Raw genomic sequence first — 20030 nt, 5'->3', positions numbered from 1 at the left:
TGGGTGAATATAGGGAGATTTGATCCCGTGGCCTGGCTTATCCTGTGTTGGTTCTATTTTAGACCCGCATGGTGTCCTGAACGCAAGCGTAGTGGTGTTGTGCTTGCTTGTGAGAGACGAAAGCTGAGAGTAGATGGGGGCAGACTTTTTATGTGTATGTACTTTACTTGGCTACTCAATCATAAGAAAATACCTTTGGCATGAATATACACATTATTTTCCTACAATATCAAAGTTTGTACCAATGCAACTATAGGCTAGGTTGGAGTGTTCATACAATACAATGACTTCACCTTTCGTGCCTCAACTCTCCTCACCTGTAAATGTTCGAGGGTGAGGGGCGGCGTGTTCTCCTCACTCGCCGAGTCCCGCCCTCTGTCGGAGGTCCAGGTGGCGGGGTCACCCTTGAGAGTGCCCAGAAGGCTCTCTTCGCCGTGGTCCTCCGCCAGGACCTCCTCGAAGAAACGGTTCACCCAGCCTCCTGCTTGCATGCGGAGGATTGCCTGGCGGCGGGGAGACGGTCAGAGTTCTTCATCATTACTATTGTATTTATCTATATCTATATCTATTATATATATATATATATATATATATATATATATATATATATATATATATTCATTTACCTATCTGTTTATTTATTTATCTATTTTATCTTATTTTTTCTTGAGGTTTGCGGCGGTCCGGGACAGTTCCCACATAAACTCAGGAGGCGTCCATTTTATGGCACTCTGTTGGGACTGACGGTACCCCGCTTTCCCATTGTAACATCTTTTACAATCTCAAGTGAATTCTTGCCACTGGGACCCTTCCCCGACTTGCTTTACTTGTTACTGTGGCATAATCAGAAACATGTTGATGTCGCATTTGCTTAATGATGGGTTCGAGTCCCACACCTCTCTCTGATACTAAGCATTGACTGCTAACTGCCCCAACACTCCAAGAAACGCATCATAGGGCCAAGACGACGGCTTTAGCAGCAACTACTCAGTGCCTCCTGGCGTAGGCACCCCCACCCCTTTTGTGTTCATACATTCTACGCGTTATGGTGGGTCACATTGTCAAAGCAGGTAAACTTAGATTAGGGCAATGGCTCCAAAACCGGAGGGAATGGACCCAAGGACAAAGAATTCTATCGCAGCATCCTCTGTGACCATCTGTCTTAGAATCAGACCTCTTCGAGATACTCTGTATGAGCTGAAATCCCCATATCCCACAAACCCCCTCTTCTTCCTCCTTGTCCATTTATAACACGATGACCCTATTTTACAGGTTATTCCTCAGAGTCCTAGGGTGTGTGTGTGTGTGTGTGTGTGTGTGTGTGTGTGTGTATTCACCTTGGTCTTTGGATCACGTGTTGGACTCGTGATCGACAGCTATTTCCCTCTCGGAAGAGAGCTCAGAGCTCGTATGACCGATCTATGGGTAATGCTATGACCTTTCACACACACACACACACACACACACACACACACACACACACACACACACACACACACACACACACACACACACACACACACACACACACACACACACACAACTCCCCGCCCACGAGAGTCAGAGTAACGACCCGAAGCACAGCGATACCGAAATAATTTCGGCCCTGGGCAGGATTCGAACTGGGTACTGCGAGTACCACCGTACTTCCCAGTCCAGCTCTCTACCACCGCGCCACCGAGTCGTGTGTGTGTGTGTGTGTGCCCTTCATTGAATGAAATCGCCTGACGGCAATGAAATCACGTGCATGAATGGTGAACAGCAGCGAAGAAGTCAAATACTTTAAGAACACTTCAACAGTATGTCTAACATTTGTACAGGCTTGGAATCTCTTAGTTTACCATTCAGATTTGCTGTTATATAATATGACGGGAAGACAAGTTCATATTTGGAGATTTAAAAAAAAAAAAAAATGTAACTGAAGTCGTTTTTTGTTCAGACGAACGGTCGACGCTGATGAGGCCCGTGGAAGCCTAGTGAGATGACGCCTGTAGTAGCATAACCATGTCCACAGACAGGGACAGAAACGCTGGTAAACTAGAGTCCAGAACAACAACAACAACAACAACAACCGTAGTGCGGCCTACACCTGCCTGCCCCCTTACTAGCTCCACACTCTCCCCCAAACCTGACCTTATCGCCTGAGGAGGAACCTGACCTTATCGACGGCAGGTTTGAGGGGCGAGTACTTGGTGAGGAGGGCGCCGATGCCGTGGGGGTGGCTGCACTCCTCCATCAGGCGGAGGGGCGAGCGGCCCCGGGAGTCCATGTAGAAGGTCGTCCTCAGGTACTCCAGGTGTTGGCTGTTCTCGATGAGGACGACTTCGCGCGAAGCCACGCGCCTGCGCGGAGGGAGAAGAAAGGACCTTAAGGAGGTATTGCGTTTTTTTTTTTTTTTTTGCTCTCTCTCTCTCTCTCTCTCACACACTTATTCGTATTCTAGGCAAATGTGAGGAAGAAAGATACGGGGGGGGGGCAGGCTTCCCTCTCTTCCTATGAAGACGAAGAGGTCTTGCATTTGGGTTCACTGTCTGTCTGTCTGCCTGTCTCTGTCTCTCTCTCTCTCTCTCTCTCATAGATTCGCAAAAAAAAAAAAGGGATCAAGGGTTGTTCTCCCTTTCAGATCCAGAGGCTGGTTCTACACTGAATAAAACCACCTGGCATTAGCCACAACAAGATCTCCAAGGCTATCGTAGAGACCATTTTCGACTTCTTGAAACCCAAAGCACCCTGCTCAGCCGAACAAAAGCGTCTGTCGGGAGGAAAGGGTCACCTACTCGAGGTGGGGCATGATGTCCGGGAAGAAGGTGAAGTATTTCTTAGCCAGACTGCGCACGTTGTCGTCCGAGGATCCGCTGAAGATCTCGAGCCAGAAGTTGCTGAACCCTCCCACCAGAAGGTCGCTCTGCAGAGGGAGGGAACGTCAGACGAAAAGGGAGGAGGAGAGAGAACGGGGAAGGAAGAGGAGCATAAGCAGGAGGAGGAAGGAGAGAATGGGGAAGGAAGAGGGACTAGAAGGAAGAGCAGGTGGGAAGATGAGAGAGAAAGATAGAGAGAGAGAGAAGAAAAGAGGCTATTAGAATGGGTTCCTTTGGCATTGGGACATTTTTTTTTTTCTTTTTATCTCCCTGTGGTTATACAAGTGCTTGTATTTCCTGATAAGGTCGAGGTTGTTGACACAATTGTCACAAGACATTATTTAAACAAGGAGAGAAAAGTCCCTAGACTCGTGTGCTGCTGTTCCTTAGCCCTTTGAGGACTCCTTCAACAGTGAATCTTAATCGTTGTGCATCCACCTACTTGTGTCCATTTTCTGTTTGGGCCCCTCTTTATGAAACTCTGTTGGCCTCCCAGGTGTCCATGGACCAGAGGGTCAGAAGCTGCGGACGACTAGTCCGAGAATGAATGTCTCCTCCCGTTGGTTGGTCAGAGTAGCTAGCCTACATCCAGAAGACCCGCCCCCCGTTCGAGGAGAGCTCACCTCAACGATCTGGCTGATCCTGGTCAGTGGCTTCTCGACGGCAGTGACGGTCAAGAAGGCCGTCAGGTTGCATGAGAAGAAGATGGTGACCACAAAACCGCAGAGGATGATGACACTCACCAGCACCTGGGGGCGGGGGAGAGAGAGAGACGCTCGGGGGCGATCAACAACGCCAGGAAGCTCTCGAACGAAAGGGAGGGGACGACGCAGGAAGGGAAGGGTCTTTCTGTCTCTGGATGATGATGGGACCTTTTCTACTTGGACGTTGGCTTGCTCGTCCTCCCTCCCCATTGACTCACCTGCATCGGAGGACGGCGAGGCAGAAGGAAGCTCTGGTTGGTGAAGGCCGCCAGGGGCAGGAGGAAGGCGCCTGAGGGCGAATGGAGAACCTGCCGGTCCTTCTTCAGGAGAGCCCGCCCGAAGAGAGGAACCAGAACCGAGAGGACACCCAGGCAGGCTGTGAGGGAGGGAGGGCAGGCAGGTCACAAGGGCGCTGAGAACGGTGGGAGTGGCTGTGCCCGAGGTCGTCCGTCTTGTGCAGCCAAAGAAATCGAACTTTGCTCTCCAAGTTAACAAACCGTCTTATTCTCCATCGAACATTGAAAATGCATAAGTAAACAGATAAGTAGATTGATAAACATAAAAAAAAAAAAGATAGTTAATGAACAAACAGACAAATAGGTAATAAAAGTGATTTGGAGTCATTTTAGGAGCCTACAATGATTCACCTCAGGCACACGTTTTGTGACCTCACATGTAAATGACGTCACGGGCATATGACGTCACAGGTAAATGACGTCATAACTCGTTATGGGGAGAGGCTTCACTCGTCCGCCTCGGAGGTATCTCTCTCTCTCTCTCTCTCTCTCTCTCTCTCTCTCTCTCTGTCTGTCTGTCTGTCTACCCTCTCTCACCGACGGCGATGGCCCAGACGAGGGGCGTGAAGGGGAAGGTGAGGGCCATCCAGGGGGCCATGGGCCGGGGCGCCGGGGTCAGGAAGCAGGCGCGCTCGAAGTCGTAGGGCTGGCTGTAAGTGATGTGGCGCGACCGACTCGCTGTCACGAAGAGGTTGCCCACACCCAGCTCGGCGTCGCCTCGGCTGATCCGGCCTTAGGAACATAAGAACATGAGAATGAGGGAGACTGCAAGAGACCATAGGGTCCACACTAGGCAGCTCCGTATCTATCACCACCTGTCATCCCCCCACCCCCACCCCCCATCCATAAAGTTGTCTAATCGTTTCTTAAAACGACCGTTAGTTTCAGCACTCACCAATTACATGGTTACCAAGTCTGTTCCATTCGTCGACCACCCTATTAGTAAACCAATTCTTGTTTATTTCCTTCTTAAATCTAAATTTGTTTAGTTTCAATCCATTACTGCGAGTCCTGCCCTGTTGTTTTGATATAAGGAGGAGGAGTTGTTACATGATTGATGACGTCACGGGCGAACGACAAGGCAGCAGACCTATTGTCTGTTGACTGTGCGTTGTTGAATTATCTCCCATGACTGTGTCTGTACCTGACATGTATTTTTCCCTATCTGTATACGAGTAAATAATTCTAGTCGGGGAGTTGTAGCTAAACAAATGTTGATATTATATCTTTTTAAAACCTTTAGGGTGGAACAATTCATGACGTCGCATGATAAAATCTTCCATGTTCATCAACAACGCGACTGAAGAAAGGATATTTTGCCACGTTTGTTGGAGATCGTTTTCCTAGAATTTTGCATCCATAACTCATAGTTGTGTTGGCGTCAGTTGTAAAATGTGTTTCCATCTTCTCAATTCCTTTGACAATTAGGAAGACTTCAATTAGATCTCCTCTCAGTCTCCGTTTCGAGAGGCTAAACACATTTAGTTCACTTAAGCGCTCCTCGTACGGCTTGTTCCGCAACCTGGCAATGGGCTTTGAGGAAGGAGGGGGAGCGGGAGGAAGGGGGAGGAGGGGTAGGTAGGAAGAGGAGGAGGAGGAAGAGGGGGGAGGAGAAGAGGTGAGAGATGGAGTGGTAAGGAGAGGAGGAGGAGGAGAAGAAGGAAGTAGAGAGGAGAAGGAGGTAGGGAGGAGGAGGAGGAGGTAAGGAGAGGAGGAGGAGGTAAGGGGAGGAGGAGGAGGTAAGGAGAAGAGGAGGTGAAGAAGGGAATGAGGAGAGGAGGAAGAAGAGGAGGAAGAGGGGGGAGGGGAAGAGGTGAGAGATGGAGTGGTAAGGAGAGGAGGAGGAGGAGAAGAAGGAAGTAAGGAGAGGAGGAGGAGGTAAGGGGAGGAGGAGGAGGTAAGGAGAAGAGGAGGAGGAGGAAGTGAAGAAGGGAATGAGCAAGAGGAGAGGAGGAAGAAGAGAAGGGGAGGAGAAGGATAAGGATAGGAGGAAGAGGAGGTGGAAGAGTGGAGGAGGAAGAGGAGGAAAATGTCGATTTTACTCCACGGAAGGATTCATATCACATCTTCAGTGGACCAAGTGTTGGACACGTGATCGAGTTCTCGCTCTCCCGGATGAGAGCTCAAATAGACACACCGACCTATAGGCACCACTAACATTAAAAAAGAAAGAAAAAATGCTCAAGGGGGTACAGTAACGGCTACTAACCCACAATTCCGGTGTAGGATCCGTTCTCGAGCAGATCGCCCCACATCTCCGGTCCGGAGAACCGAAAGACTGGAACGAAGTTTAGTGCGAGACCTAACCAACGTACCACCTGGGAGCAGGAACAGTATACAAATATATAGAATTTTATTACTATTATTATTAATTATTATTATTATTATTATTATTATTATTATTATTATTATTATTATTATTATTATTATTATTATTATTATTATTATTATTATTATTATTATTATTATTATTATTATTATTATTATTATTACTATTATTATTATTATTATTATTATTATCATTATCTATTATTATCATTATCTATTATTATCTATTATTATTTATTATCATTATTATTATTATGATGATAATTAATAATAATAATATTATTATAATAATAATAATTAATAATTATAATAATTGATAATAGTAATAGTAATTATTAATATCTATTATTATTTATTATTATTATTATTATTATTATTATTATTATTATTATTATTATTATTATTATTATTATTATTATTATTATTAATAGTAGTAGTAGTAGTAATAATAATAATAATAATAATAATAATAATAATAATAATAATAATAATAATAATAATAATAATAATAATAATAATAATAATAATAATAATAATAATAATAATAATAATAATTAATAATAGTAGTAGTAGTAGTAGTAGTAGTAGTAGTAGTAGTAGTAGTAGTAGTAGTAGTAGTAGTAGTAGTAGTAGTAGTAATAATAATAATAATAATAATAATAATAATAATAATAATAATAATAATAATAATAATAATAATAATAATAATAATAATAATAATAATAATAATTAATAATTAATAATTGATAATAATAATGACGATGATAATAATAATGATAATGATAACTGCAATAATAATACTTACAGCATAATAACAACAACAATGATAATAACAATAATGAATGTATCTTAATGAACACACTTTTATATCGATGCCAGATGCGTCACGGAGGAATCCAGAGGCATCTATACTGGAGAAGACAGACGGGGGATGATTGAAGGAAAGCACTAAAAGAGGTCTTCCGCCTAAGTCTCCCACCTGAAGAAGATGAAAAAGGATCTACATTATTAGAAGGACATTCTAGGGATACAGTCCCAGGGGCCAACGGAAAATAAACAACAAAAGTCTTTGTTTATTTGTGTCCATGAGCTGAGAGGCGGGGCCTAAGAGTGACGTCATGTCGACTTGCAGGATACTTGTGGTCGACGTGATGTCATGTCGACTCGTGGAGCGCTTGCAGTACATGTGGATAGACCGTATATAAATACTCCATTATTCTTCAACCTTCATCGTATTTCCTTAATCCTAGTTTATCTATCCATATTTATAAGTAATATATTGGCCTAGTATGTCTAACAACCACAAAAATTATATATTGAAAATAAACCCCTACAGAGAAATCACCACCCAGCACTGTGAATTCGACTATGTAGAAACGACTTTGGTTACAATATCTTATTTTTTCGAATTTCCAAGCTTGAGAATACTTTTGCATCATATAAAAACTAAAATAAAACTAAAGAACGAACTAAGAGAAACGAAACTTGTACGAATGTTACACACATTAATGAAATATTCTAACTCTGGTTGACTGTAATCGAAGTCGTCTTCTACGCATTCAAATTCGCAACGCTTGACAAAACTCCAGAGTTTCCATCGAGTGAGTACCCACTTTATCCTGGAACAGAGGTTCCGTTCCGGGCAGGTTCCGGGTTGCACGTGTCCACAGGCCCCGGGAGGTGAGAGCTTTGGGATTTTCGCCAAAGATGGTGTGACTGTAGAAAGCTACCTCCCAACTTCTCTGACCTGGCCTGTGGATTGCATGATCTCTTTTCATTCGTTTATTAGTATTTATTAATTTGTGTATTTGCCAATTTTCATGAATCTAATTTTATCTATTGATTTGAGCTGTTGATCATCGTTGAGCTATAATCGTACGTAACTTTATAATTTCACTGTTTATTTGTAACCCACTTGACTTACATGACCATCAAAAGGTTGTGCGTCTTGCGTAGTCTTGGGGACGCGACTAGATCTTGCATTTGTACTGAAGTGGAGAGAAATACCAGGAAGTAGAAGCCCTCCCAATCCCAGGAGTCGTCTAGACGACTGAAGGCATCTTGGAAGGACGACGCGTCCTGTCGGGTGGAGGAGGGGAGGGGGAGGAGGAGGAGGATGACGTCATTGACAAGTGAATGAAAGAGTGAATGGCGGGAAAGAACGTTTTCAAAAACTATGATGTGAAGACCTCATTTATGTATTCATTCATTTATTTATCTAACCTTAATCGTGGTGTATATAAAACTGTTAATATTGACTATGATGATAATGACGTCATCGACAGGTGAATGGAAGGCTGAATGGCGCGAAAAGACATTCTCAAAAGCAGGTCAAGACCTCCTTATTTATTAATGTGAAGACCTCTTTTAACTATTCATCTATCTATTTTAAATCATAGTGTCTATCAAACTTTTAATATTGACCTAGATTATATAAAAAAAAAAAAACAATAAGTAGCAGCGTACGACGCCATAACGGAAGATCGCTTTGGCGACTTCAAGTCAACCACAAAATTGTAAAAAAAAAAATTGCGATAATGTCCTACTTCCACACCTTTTCTCATAAACAATTATCATAAAACTCGGCCATTATAGAATAATTAGATAACAAATATAAACGTAAATATTCGTAGTATCTGTTATTTTTATGATAAAATGCGCAAAAATTGCAATTGTAGTCGTTGTAATTCTGTAAATATTCACAATTTTAATGGGTCCTATTTATGCAAGTGAGTTCATTACTTCATTTCCCTTCCAGAATTATTTTATATTTAAAAACTCCTTTATAATAAAATTGAGTTTTGTAAGCAATAATTCATCAATACAACAACAATAGAAGAAATATTTGTATAATTCTGATATTTCATTGTACACTGTTAGGTGTTCACGACAGTATGATAAGTACTCACGTGGCCAATCAAAATATATGTATTGCAGTTTAAAGTCCTCCAACCTTGAAAACTCCAAAGACCTTCGTTCTGCAACAGGACCTGCAAACAACACCTGAATCAGCTACTTGCGCACGAAACCTGACAGCTTCCTGAACTCTTGAATTACCATAAGTATCATCACAAAGACCACATTAAATGACTATATTTGCTTAAACGAGGCAAGTATTTGCCTTTTATGCTAATTTTTGAAATGTAATTTACAAATGTCATTAGAGTATAGTGTTTACGTGAGAATGAAAGATGCTGACAATTTGTAGTTCAACAATATTTAGAGATATATTCGCCTTTTATATATTCTATTTATTTACTTATTTTTCATAAAATGAGTCCTCAAGTGAGGTTAGGCTGCGTGAAACCGACCTGATAAGATCGTTCCTGACGGACAAGAATGTCGACGAAAGAGTTGACGAAGGAAGCAGCGAAAGAGGAGGATCCCTTGGCAATGATGCTCACACTGCAGTCGGCCACGGCCTCCTGCGTGGATAGGACATATCCTACCGCATCAGCCATGAGGTCCCCTTCCTGTGTGATAGAGCGTCCACAAAAGGGACAAAACAACAACATGAAATTTAGATCACGAGGTAACGAAATCTCCACATGAAAAATAAAAAACAAACATTGCGCTCAACGGACCAAGCCTGACGACATACACAAATATTAAACGTAAATGGTATACAAGCCGTTCGCACGTTATATATTGAAACGAAAGGAAAAAATATACATGTCACTTCACCTGGGTAGAATTATTCTGGAATTGAACAATTCTGTTCCGAAAACTGCCATCGACGCCACCATCACGACTACCTGGGCCTTCTGGACTTGAGGACTGACTGTGGCAAACAGGAATGAGAGATATAAAGACCACTAGACTCCAAAGTTCCATAAGCAACATATTTTGTACTGATGGAGGACACGAGTGAAGTTCTATGAATGCAGGTAGTATAAAGTAAGATGGGTTACACGGAGTCTGGCATTTATATACCCTTGTATTCCCTTCCCCTCGGCGAATGCAGTCATACCTAGCCTCAAACAGGGTCCGAATCTGGACTCACGTACTTCTTAATTGCATCGCTCTGCTCCGCAGGACCGAATAGGATAACCTATAACTTTCAGTCCTGTTGAAAAAAAATATATATATGAAAAAGAGAAATGACTTTTTGGATTCTGTCTATCGTTTGTCAAAAGAATTTGGAGTAATTACTGAAAGGTTTGGGTGGGAAAGCACTGAGACCGTGATATTGAAAAATAGTGACGAGTGATGGACATTCAGACGACAACTCCCTTGGTGACATATCAAACGCACACAGTCGTTCACACAAAAAATTGAACAGAATTTTATGTGAATGCACACAAGACAATTTACAAACACGAAACTACTAGATTTGAATATGGCGTTTTATAGGCATATTAACTTTGTTATATTGTATATTAATATTGACTGATTTCATAATCACAAAATTTTTCTTATAATATGTTGATCTAAAAACGAAATTATAGAAGAATGCCACAATTGTTATGCATCTATAGGTATATATATGCGTACATATATAGAATACATACATATATATATATATATATATATATATATATATATATATATATATATATATATATATATATCTATATATATCAGCTCCATGAAAGAACTAAGATAATATAATTGCAAGCTGATATAAATCTAATTCAAAACATAGATAGAATTAAATTGGGATCGACGGATAATTACTTTATTTTATTAGACATAAAGGCAAGGAAATGCAATCTTGGGAAATTGTTCGTCTTCTTTCACGTATAAAGCCCTAATAAAAGATATAGCATGGATGGTGGGTTAAAAATGTATGTAAGAAAGAAAGAAAGAAAGAAAAAAAAATAGACGAGGCAATATCAAACGAAAATTTGATGTAATAATATGATCATTCGAACCCAAAATCAAATATAAAGACGATTACCATATGTTGTTCTCATCTACAATCTTCAGAAAACAACTTGGCAAAATAATATAATCCTAAAAAAGTGATTTTGAGGAAATAACTTGGGAGGGATGGGAAGTATGCAGCACTAAGAAATTTCAGGACTAATAATGACCTAATGACAAATTAACAAAATTATTTAATCGACCACAACTAATATACTTAATCACCATTTATGTAAAATCTTTGACCAAAAAATTAGAAATAACGAATACTGATATTATGGGACTTAGTAATCTGTTGTCGGTAATCTTTCATATTACACACAGCAAATTACAAATCTGATCCTTTCTTTTCGAGATTTGCACGAAAACATTATTAGTTACAAGTAGATACATAAGTAATTCATACGTAGAATATATGTACAAATAGTTTGCTTTTATAAAACATTTAAAATGAAATGTGAATATAATCTATAGAGTATCAGTTATACTGACAACATTCAAAGTTCAGGTACGATCTCTTTACATAGATTGTCAACAATTCTAATCTTTAGTATTTCTATAAGTTTAAAAAAACTTCTTCACAATACGACTCAGTTAATATGTAAGTTTCTATCAAGGATATTAAGAAACTGTAGTATAGGCTGACAATGTGAAGCATACTAAAGAACGTTTCGTCATTTTCATACGAGCTACCAGATACTGTTTTTTTTTTACATTTTAAAATACTATATTACTATAACACTGATAAGGCGAACAAAACCAGTGAAAACCTATTTTTATTGCAAGCATTATTTCGGTTACAAAGTATTACAGTAAAGTATATAGTATTGCATAGGATATTTGAAATTATAATGTGGATTTCAAAGACTGCATTTCCTAGGCTTAACCTTAGTATTCTAAACGCCTAACTGTTTTTTTGGTGAAATCACAAGGAGCATGAGGTCCAATTAAAGATCTATTTAAGTATTGCCCATCATCACGTACAAACGGTTACACAATAATAATATCAAACAATAGAAAGCGATAGAAACACACAGAGATCAAGGATACATTAGAAATGTATATATATAGATTACGTAAACACAATGTGTTATACTGGTCATTCAACAGAAACGATGTTAAAACATGTAGGAACCACAAAAAAGTGCTACTTCGCTATGCGATCTACAGTCAATTAATGTGTAGTATAGCAGCGGGATAGGAGTAAAGAAATCAACGACGGAGTAGCCATTGCTGTAAGATGCAGGCTTGAAGCATAAAATAGTACCGGACTTGGAAGATTCAATCCCAACCGTACATATAGAAACAAACAGAGGCCCCTTTAAGTATAAGAAAAAGGAAACTAAAAGACATAGGCCCAGATTTCCCAATTGACATTTGACAGATTCCTTGAAGATATCTCAAACAGACGAAAATGGTCGGTCACCATTTATCTGATTTTCCGGTCGATAATAATACTAACAGAAACGAAGAATCATTACTGAACTCAGAGTCATTGTGTTGAAATGTAACATTCTTTTTGCACCACTATTATACATTTTATTTGTTAATATAATGAACGTTTAGCATAGGGGCTGAAGCGTTTACAAATATTTATGCTTCATGTCGCCTCACAAGGATTCTGAAATATTTACTAAAGTGTCTCCTTATACAATGAACAAAGGCACTTGGTATGTTTATTAGATATCGGAGGTAATAGTATCTACTACCAATGTAGGATATCTTATTGTCTTTATATTAAATTATAAAATTTAAAAAATCATAAACTTGCAAGCATATAATTTATATATCAAAATATATTCTATATATATTTTTTCGAAACAATAATATCCGTCACGGAATATCTAGAGATTGACAAAATGTTTTCTCAGAATGTTTCGCTCAGTGTTAATATGAACACAATTGTCAAAAATCATCTTTTCTATATCTTTAGAGCATTTTTCTCTGCACGTGTTTAAGGGTTTTCTCAAAGTTTCGTTCAGTGTTAATATGAACACTTTTCAGAATTCATCGTCTTTTCTATAATTCTAAAAAGTTTTTCTCTAGGTTTTCTCAGAATGTTTCGCTCAGTGTTAGTATGAAAAAAAAAATCAAAATTCATCGTGTTTCCTATATTTAGAAAAATTCTCTACATGTGTTTAAGGATTTTCTCGGAATATTTCGCTCAGTGTTAATATGAACAGAATTGCCAAAATTTATTATGTTTTTTTTTTTTATATATTAAAACATTTTTCTCTCCACATGTTTAAGGATTTTCTCAATGTTTCGTTCAGTGGTTAATATGAACTCAATAGTCAGAATGTTTTGCTCATTGTTAAAATGAACATAATTGTCCAAATTTATCGTATTTTCTATACGACTATTTTTCATATAATCTCTTCACGTGTTTAAGGGATTTATCAGAATGTTTCGTTCAGTGTTAATATGAACACTTTTCAAAATTCATCGTCTTTTCTATATTTCTAAAATGTTTTTCTCTAGGTTTCTCAGAATGTTTCGCTCCCTGTTAATATGAAAATTGTCAAAATTCATCGTCTTTTCTATATTTAAAAAAATCTCTATACGTGTTTAAGGATTTTCTCAGAATGTTTCGCTCAGTGTTAACATGAACACACTTGTCAAAATTCATCGTATTTTCTATATTTAAAAAAAAATTCTCTCCACGTGTTTAAGAATTTTCTCAGAATGTTTCCTCCAGTGTTAATATGAACATAATTGTCAGAATGCTTCGCTCAATGTTAAAATGAACCTAATAGTAAAAAATTATCGTATTATCTATACGAGTATTTTTCATATTTTCTCTACAAGTGTTTAAGGATATTTTCAGAATGTTTCGCTCATTGCTAATATGAATACAATTGTCAAAAATCATCTCTTCTATATCTTTAAAGCAGTTTTCTCTCCACTTGTTTAAGGGATTTCTCAGAATGTTTTGTTCAGTGTTAATATGAATATTTCAAAATTCATCGTCTTTTCTATGTATTAAAAAGGTTTTCTCTGTTTTCTCAGAATGTTTTGTCAAATTTCATTGTATTTTCTATATTAAAAAAAATTCTCTCCACGTGTTTAAGGATTTTCTCAGAATGTTTCGTTCAGTGGTAATATGAACACAATTATCAGAATGTTTTGTTTAGTATTAGAATGAACATAATTGTCCAAATTTATCGTATTTTCTATACGAGTATTTGTCATATTTTTTCTACAAGTGTTTAAGGGTTCTCAGAATGTTTCGCTCAGTGTTAATATGAATACAATTGTCAAAAATCATCTTTTCTATGTCTTTAATGTATTTTTCTTCACGTGTTTAAGGGTTTTCTCAGAATGTTTCGTTCAGTGTTGATATGAACACTTTTCAAAATTCATCGTCTTTTCTATATTAAAAAAATTCTCTAGGTTTTCTCAGAATGTTTCGCTCAGTATTAACATGAAAACAATGTTCAAAATTCATCGTCTTTTCTATATTAAAAAAAATCTCTACACATGTTTAAAGATTTTCTCAGAATGTTTCGCTTAGTGTTATTATGAACACAATTGTCAAAATTCATCGTATTTTCTATATTTCTAAAACATTTTCTCTCCACGTGTTTAAGGATTTTCTCATAATGTTTCGTTCAGTGGTAATATGAACACAATTGTCAGAATGTTTCGCTCAGTGCTAAAATGAACCTAATTGTCAAAATTTATCGTATTTTCTATACGAGAATTTTTGTTGTTGTTGTATTTTCTCTCCGAGTATTTAAGGGTTTTCTCAGAATGTTTCGCTCAGTGTTAATATGAACACAATTGTCAAAAATCATCTTTTCTATATCTTTAAAACAGCTTTCTCTTCACGTGTTTAAGGGATTTCTCATAATGTTTCGTTCAGTGTTAATATGAACACTTCAAAATTTATCGTGTTTTCTATATATTAAAAAGGTTTTCTCTGTTTTCTCAGAATGTTTTGTCAAAGTTCATTGTATTTTCTATATTAAAGAAAAATTCTCTCCACGTGTTTAAGGATTTTCTCAGAATGTTTCGTTCAGTGGTAATATGAACACGATTATCAGAATGTTTCGTTTTGTATTACAATGAACATAATTGTCAAAATTTATCGTATTTTCTATACGTATTTTTCATATTTTTTCTACAAGTGTTTAAGGGTTCTCAGAATGTTTCGCTCAGTGTTAATATGAATACAATTGTCAAAAATAATCTTTTCTATGTCTTTAATGCATTTTTTTCTCCACGTGTTTAAGGGTTTTCTCAGAATGTTTCGTTCAGTGTTGATATGAACACTTTTCAAAATTCATCGTCTTTTCTATATTTTAAAAAAAAAATTCTCTAGTTTTCTCAGAATGTTTCGTTTAGTGTTAACATAAAAAAAATCAAAATTCATCGTCTTTTCTATATTGAAAAAATCTCTACACATGTTTAAAGATTTTCTCAGAATGTTTCGCTTAGTGTTAGTATGAACACAATTGTAAAAATTCATCGTATTTTCTATATTTCTAAAACATTTTCTCGCCACGTGTTTAAGGATTTTCTCAGAATGTTTCGTTCAGTGGTAATATGAACACAATTGTCAGAATGTTTCGCTCAGTGTTTAAATGAACATAATTGTCAAAATTTATCGTATTTTCTATACGATATTTTTTTTTATATTTTCTCTACGAGTGTTTAAGGGTTTTCTCAGAATGTTTTGCTCAGTGTTAATATGAACACTTTTCAAAATTCATCGTCTTTTCTATATTTCTAAAAAGTCAGGTTTTCTCAGAATGTTTCGCTCAGTGTTAATATGAAAACAATTTTCAAAATTCATCGTCTTTTCTATATTAAAAAATTCTCTACACGTGTTTAAGATTTTCTCAGAAGGTTTCGTTCAGTGTTAACATGAACACAATTGTCAAAATTCATCGTCTTTTGTATATTCTAAAACATTTCTCTCTAAATGTATACAAGGATTTTCTCAGAATGTTTCGCTCAGTTTTAATAAGAACACAATTGTCAAAATTCATCGTTTTTTCTATATTCTTAAAACATTTTTCTCTCCACGGGCTACACAATTGTCAAAAATCATCTTTTCTATATCTTTAGAGCATTTTTCTCTCCACGTGTTTAAGCGTTTTCTCAGAATGTTTCATTCAGTGTTAATATGAACACTTTTCAAAATTCATCGTCTTTTCTATATTTCTAAAAAGTCGTTAAGGTTTTCTCAGAATGTTTCGCTCAGTGTTATTATGATTTTTTTTTCAAAATTCATCGTCTTTTCTATATTAAAAAATTCTCTACACGTGTTTAAGATTTTTCTCAGAAGGTTTCGTTCAGTGTTAATATGAACACAATTGTCAAAATTCATCGTCTTTTGTATATTTTAAAACGTTTCTCTCTAAATGTATACAAGGATTTTCTCAGAATGTTTCGTTCAGTTTTAATAAGAACACAATTGTCAAAATTCATCGTTTTTTCTATATTCTTAAAACATTTTTCTCTCCACGGGCTTTCTCATAATTTTTCGTTCAGTGTCACGTAAGGCCACGTGCTGAACTTAAAATTTCGCTCCATGATACTATGACATCTTGATTTCCCTTTCACGTCGTCACTAGGCATAAACATAGTCGATTTCTATCTTAAAACGAGGTAAAAAGCACCGTCGATTTTGATCTTCACACTAGGCAAATATACCGTCGATTTCCATCTTCACACTGGACAAAAATACCGTCGATTTCCATCTTCGCACTGGGCAAAAATATCGTCGATTTCCATCTTCACACTGGGCAAAAATACAATTGATTTCCATCTTCACACTAGGCAAAAATACCGTCGATTTCCATCTACACACTAGGCAAAAATACCTTCGATATCCTCCTTCATACTAGGCAAAAATGACGTATACACACTAAGCAAAATTATCGTTGATTTTCATGTACACACTAGGCAAAACTGCCGTCGATTTCCATCTTCACACTAAGCAAAAATAACGTTGATTTCCATATACACACTAAGCAAAATTACCGTTGATCTTCATGTACACACTAGGCAAAACTGCCGTCGATTTCTATCTGCACACTAGGTAAAAATACCGTCGAATTCCTCCTTCATACTAGGCAAAAATGACGTCGATTTCCATCATTACACTAGGCAAAAATAACGTTGATTTCCATATTCATACTAGGCAAAATTGCCGTCGATTTCCACCTTCACACTAGGCAAAAATACCGTCGATTTCCTCCTTCATACTAGGTAAAAATGACGTCGATTTCCATCTTCACACTAGGCAAAAATGCCGTCGATTTTGGTTTTCTATGACGATATCTTCCTTCACATTTGGCAGAAAAATCGTATATTTTTTGTTCTATTCGCGAAAAAGAAAATCCTTCAACGGGACAGAAACACCGTCAAAATTTCCTCACATGGACTTCCTTCACACATGACGAAAATGCAGTCGATATTTTTTCCCCCAAAACCGGTAAAGGTGTTTTTGTCCCTTGCGAATATAAATAAAAAGATATAAAAAACATAAAAATACAAATAGAATTAATAAAGAAAAAAAATAAAGGAATAAATAAAAATTAAATCACATAAAACGGAATATGTAAATAAATAAATGAAAAAAAAATAGATCAATAAAATTATTAAATTTTACCCTTACACTGCCATATTCTTGCGCATTGTTACATGATTTTTTTTAGCTTAGGGTAAAAGCATAATCATTACTTCATTTAGTTTTTGTCTTGCCAAAACGATGCTTACTATCTAATTGATATAGTAAAAAATTGCCATACTTATGCATACTGTTGTTTTGGAAAAATAATGCGAAATATTGGAATAATTTGAGTGAAAATTGGCTAGTGGCAACTCGACGGCAGTGCTGGAATATGATTGGCTAAATTATGTCGTCATACTGAATTTAGATCTTGACTAATTTCGAGGGGAATATGCCGTTGAAAAACGAACATGCCTGTTTTGAATTATATATATATATATATATATATATATATATATATATATATATATATATGTATGTATATATATATATATATATATATATATATATATATATATATATATATATATATATATATATTACCCTTATCCTCCCGAAATGATGATAAATTTTGAAAATAAAACGTCAGGACCCGATACTCATGAATAAAAATTCATATAAATACCTTTCCATCATATAAAGTCTTTCCCTGCAATACGTTATGATACTGCAGAACACGACAAAGAAATAATAATGGAATATTAGACGGAAAAGTAAAGAGAGGAAACGAAACGAAATGAGGGGTTGAAAGGAGGGTCGGCTTTCAGCGACTACAGCACTATCTCCCTCACCCTTGGATACAGTACCTACCATCTGGAGAGAGAGGAGAAAGCGCATCTGTCTCTAGCACACATTTCAACGACAAATGATTGGAGCTAAAGAGATGCTAGATGGTGACGTATAGATTCATGAATTGATTTTACATTTTCAAATTATAAATATAAAGAAATACACCTTTAGAATATATCATTTCCAATACAATAAGAATTAGTAAAAGTTGAAAATGATAACTTCCAATACAGTAATAACTACTGCCATCCCTTTCTAGTAGGGGTATGAATTACAATTCATAACAATGCAACATTATATCATGAAGGAAATAATACAGACAGACGAGAAATGAACAATTTCCAATACATCAAAACTGATAATAAATGAGTGAAAACTAGAATGAAAATATGATAATAGACCAAACAAATAATTTTCGTTATAGTGATAACTCCCTTAGACCTTTTCATTTAGACCATAATATCATATAGCAAGTGGACAGCAGGAATATATAATTCCTAATAAATAATGCGGAATGAGATGAGAAAGGAAAGAGAAGTGAAGGGAGAGGATAGTAAAGGGGTGAGGAGAGGAAAGTAAAGGAAGGACAGGCGTAAATGTCTGAAGAAAAGAGAAATGCAACAATAGATTTAGGAAGGAAAGCTAGTGTGGAGAAAGAGGGTGAATAAACTTCAGTCAGCACCACATTCAATACAAGTACACATTTTACAAATGGAATGATGCGTCGTTTAGCGTGTAGCCACAAAGCATATTTCTTTTCAGTACTCTAGCACTCAATAGGTTCGAAGAGTGTGGTACTGCGTATTGCATTTCCCTGGGCAGAGTGCTACATAGCACTCTTTACAATGGTAAGATGTTGATTTTCTTTTCTTTGGTCACAGGATGGTGTTCATACAAACGTGGCAATCCCTTTGTCTTTTTGTACGTTTTACTGAGGCAGTAGGTGCTGGGAGTGAGAGAGATTTCCAGGTAGTGCCTCTGTACCCACGCTGTGCAGGCCAGACGATCGGGCATGTTTTGAAGTAGCGAGTGGCGGCCTGGGTGTGATGAACTTTGTTCTCCGTACTTATTTATCTAGCGATTGGTACGACACTGCATACGTGAATTTCTTCAGAGACGTTGGTCTGTTGCCACTCCTTATCATCCTGAAGTTGTAGGCATTGAGCACAGTTTTCCTCACACATTCCACAAAGCTGACCATCATGTCGACCTTGTCAACAAGACGCATATTTGCCGTGTAGTCAATCACAAGGTCTGGTTTCTTTATAACTTCACCTGTCCTGTAATTCACCTTCCCTGTAGTCATCATTTTTCCGGTATGCAGAGTTGACAGCATAATGACTTGACGCTTGCCATGCCACTGCATTGCCATGACCTTTCCCCACTTCTGAATGTTGTGGTCCTCACTTCTAGTTTTGTGTGCCTCGAAAAGTGGAGGCATGTGTTTTCGTGTCTTTCGAGCTGTACCACAGGATCCTCCTACCCCTTTGTCGTGCAGAAAACGGGACAAACCTGGGGGAATTGAATAATAGGAGGAGTCCGTATCAAAAACGTGGCCTTTCTCCATGTATGGTGCAAGCAGAGTTTTTTTTTTTTATAATGCTCCTGGTGTTTCCGTGAGGGTCATTTCGATTGTAATCAATGATGGTACCTGTGTATGGGATCA

General features: G+C 37.3%; 2 protein-coding genes across 2 annotated transcripts in view; one reads left to right on the top strand and one right to left on the bottom strand.

The window, feature by feature from the left end:
• LOC143031084 (uncharacterized) overlaps nucleotides 1-20030 on the top strand; it is a 434563-nt gene that overhangs the window by 265347 nt on the left and 149186 nt on the right. The window lies entirely within an intron of this gene.
• On the bottom strand, nucleotides 1775-19378 carry LOC143032036 (uncharacterized). The gene is made up of 10 exons (XM_076196505.1): nucleotides 19297-19378; nucleotides 9871-10061; nucleotides 9498-9659; nucleotides 7049-7165; nucleotides 6068-6176; nucleotides 4396-4590; nucleotides 3781-3938; nucleotides 3482-3607; nucleotides 2778-2905; nucleotides 1775-2342 (listed from the first exon to the last, which is right to left on the bottom strand). The coding sequence occupies exons 1-10, from the start codon at nucleotides 19376-19378 to the stop codon at nucleotides 2135-2137; spliced, it is 1476 nt and encodes a 491-aa protein (XP_076052620.1). The 3' UTR covers nucleotides 1775-2134.

The sequence above is a fragment of the Oratosquilla oratoria genome, chromosome 12 (genome assembly GCF_046742065.1).
Source record: "Oratosquilla oratoria isolate Oo_2021 chromosome 12, ASM4674206v1, whole genome shotgun sequence".
NCBI lineage: Eukaryota > Metazoa > Arthropoda > Malacostraca > Stomatopoda > Squillidae > Oratosquilla > Oratosquilla oratoria.
The sequence above is the reverse complement of the archived record's forward strand: the minus strand, read 5'-3'. Positions and strand labels throughout refer to the sequence as shown.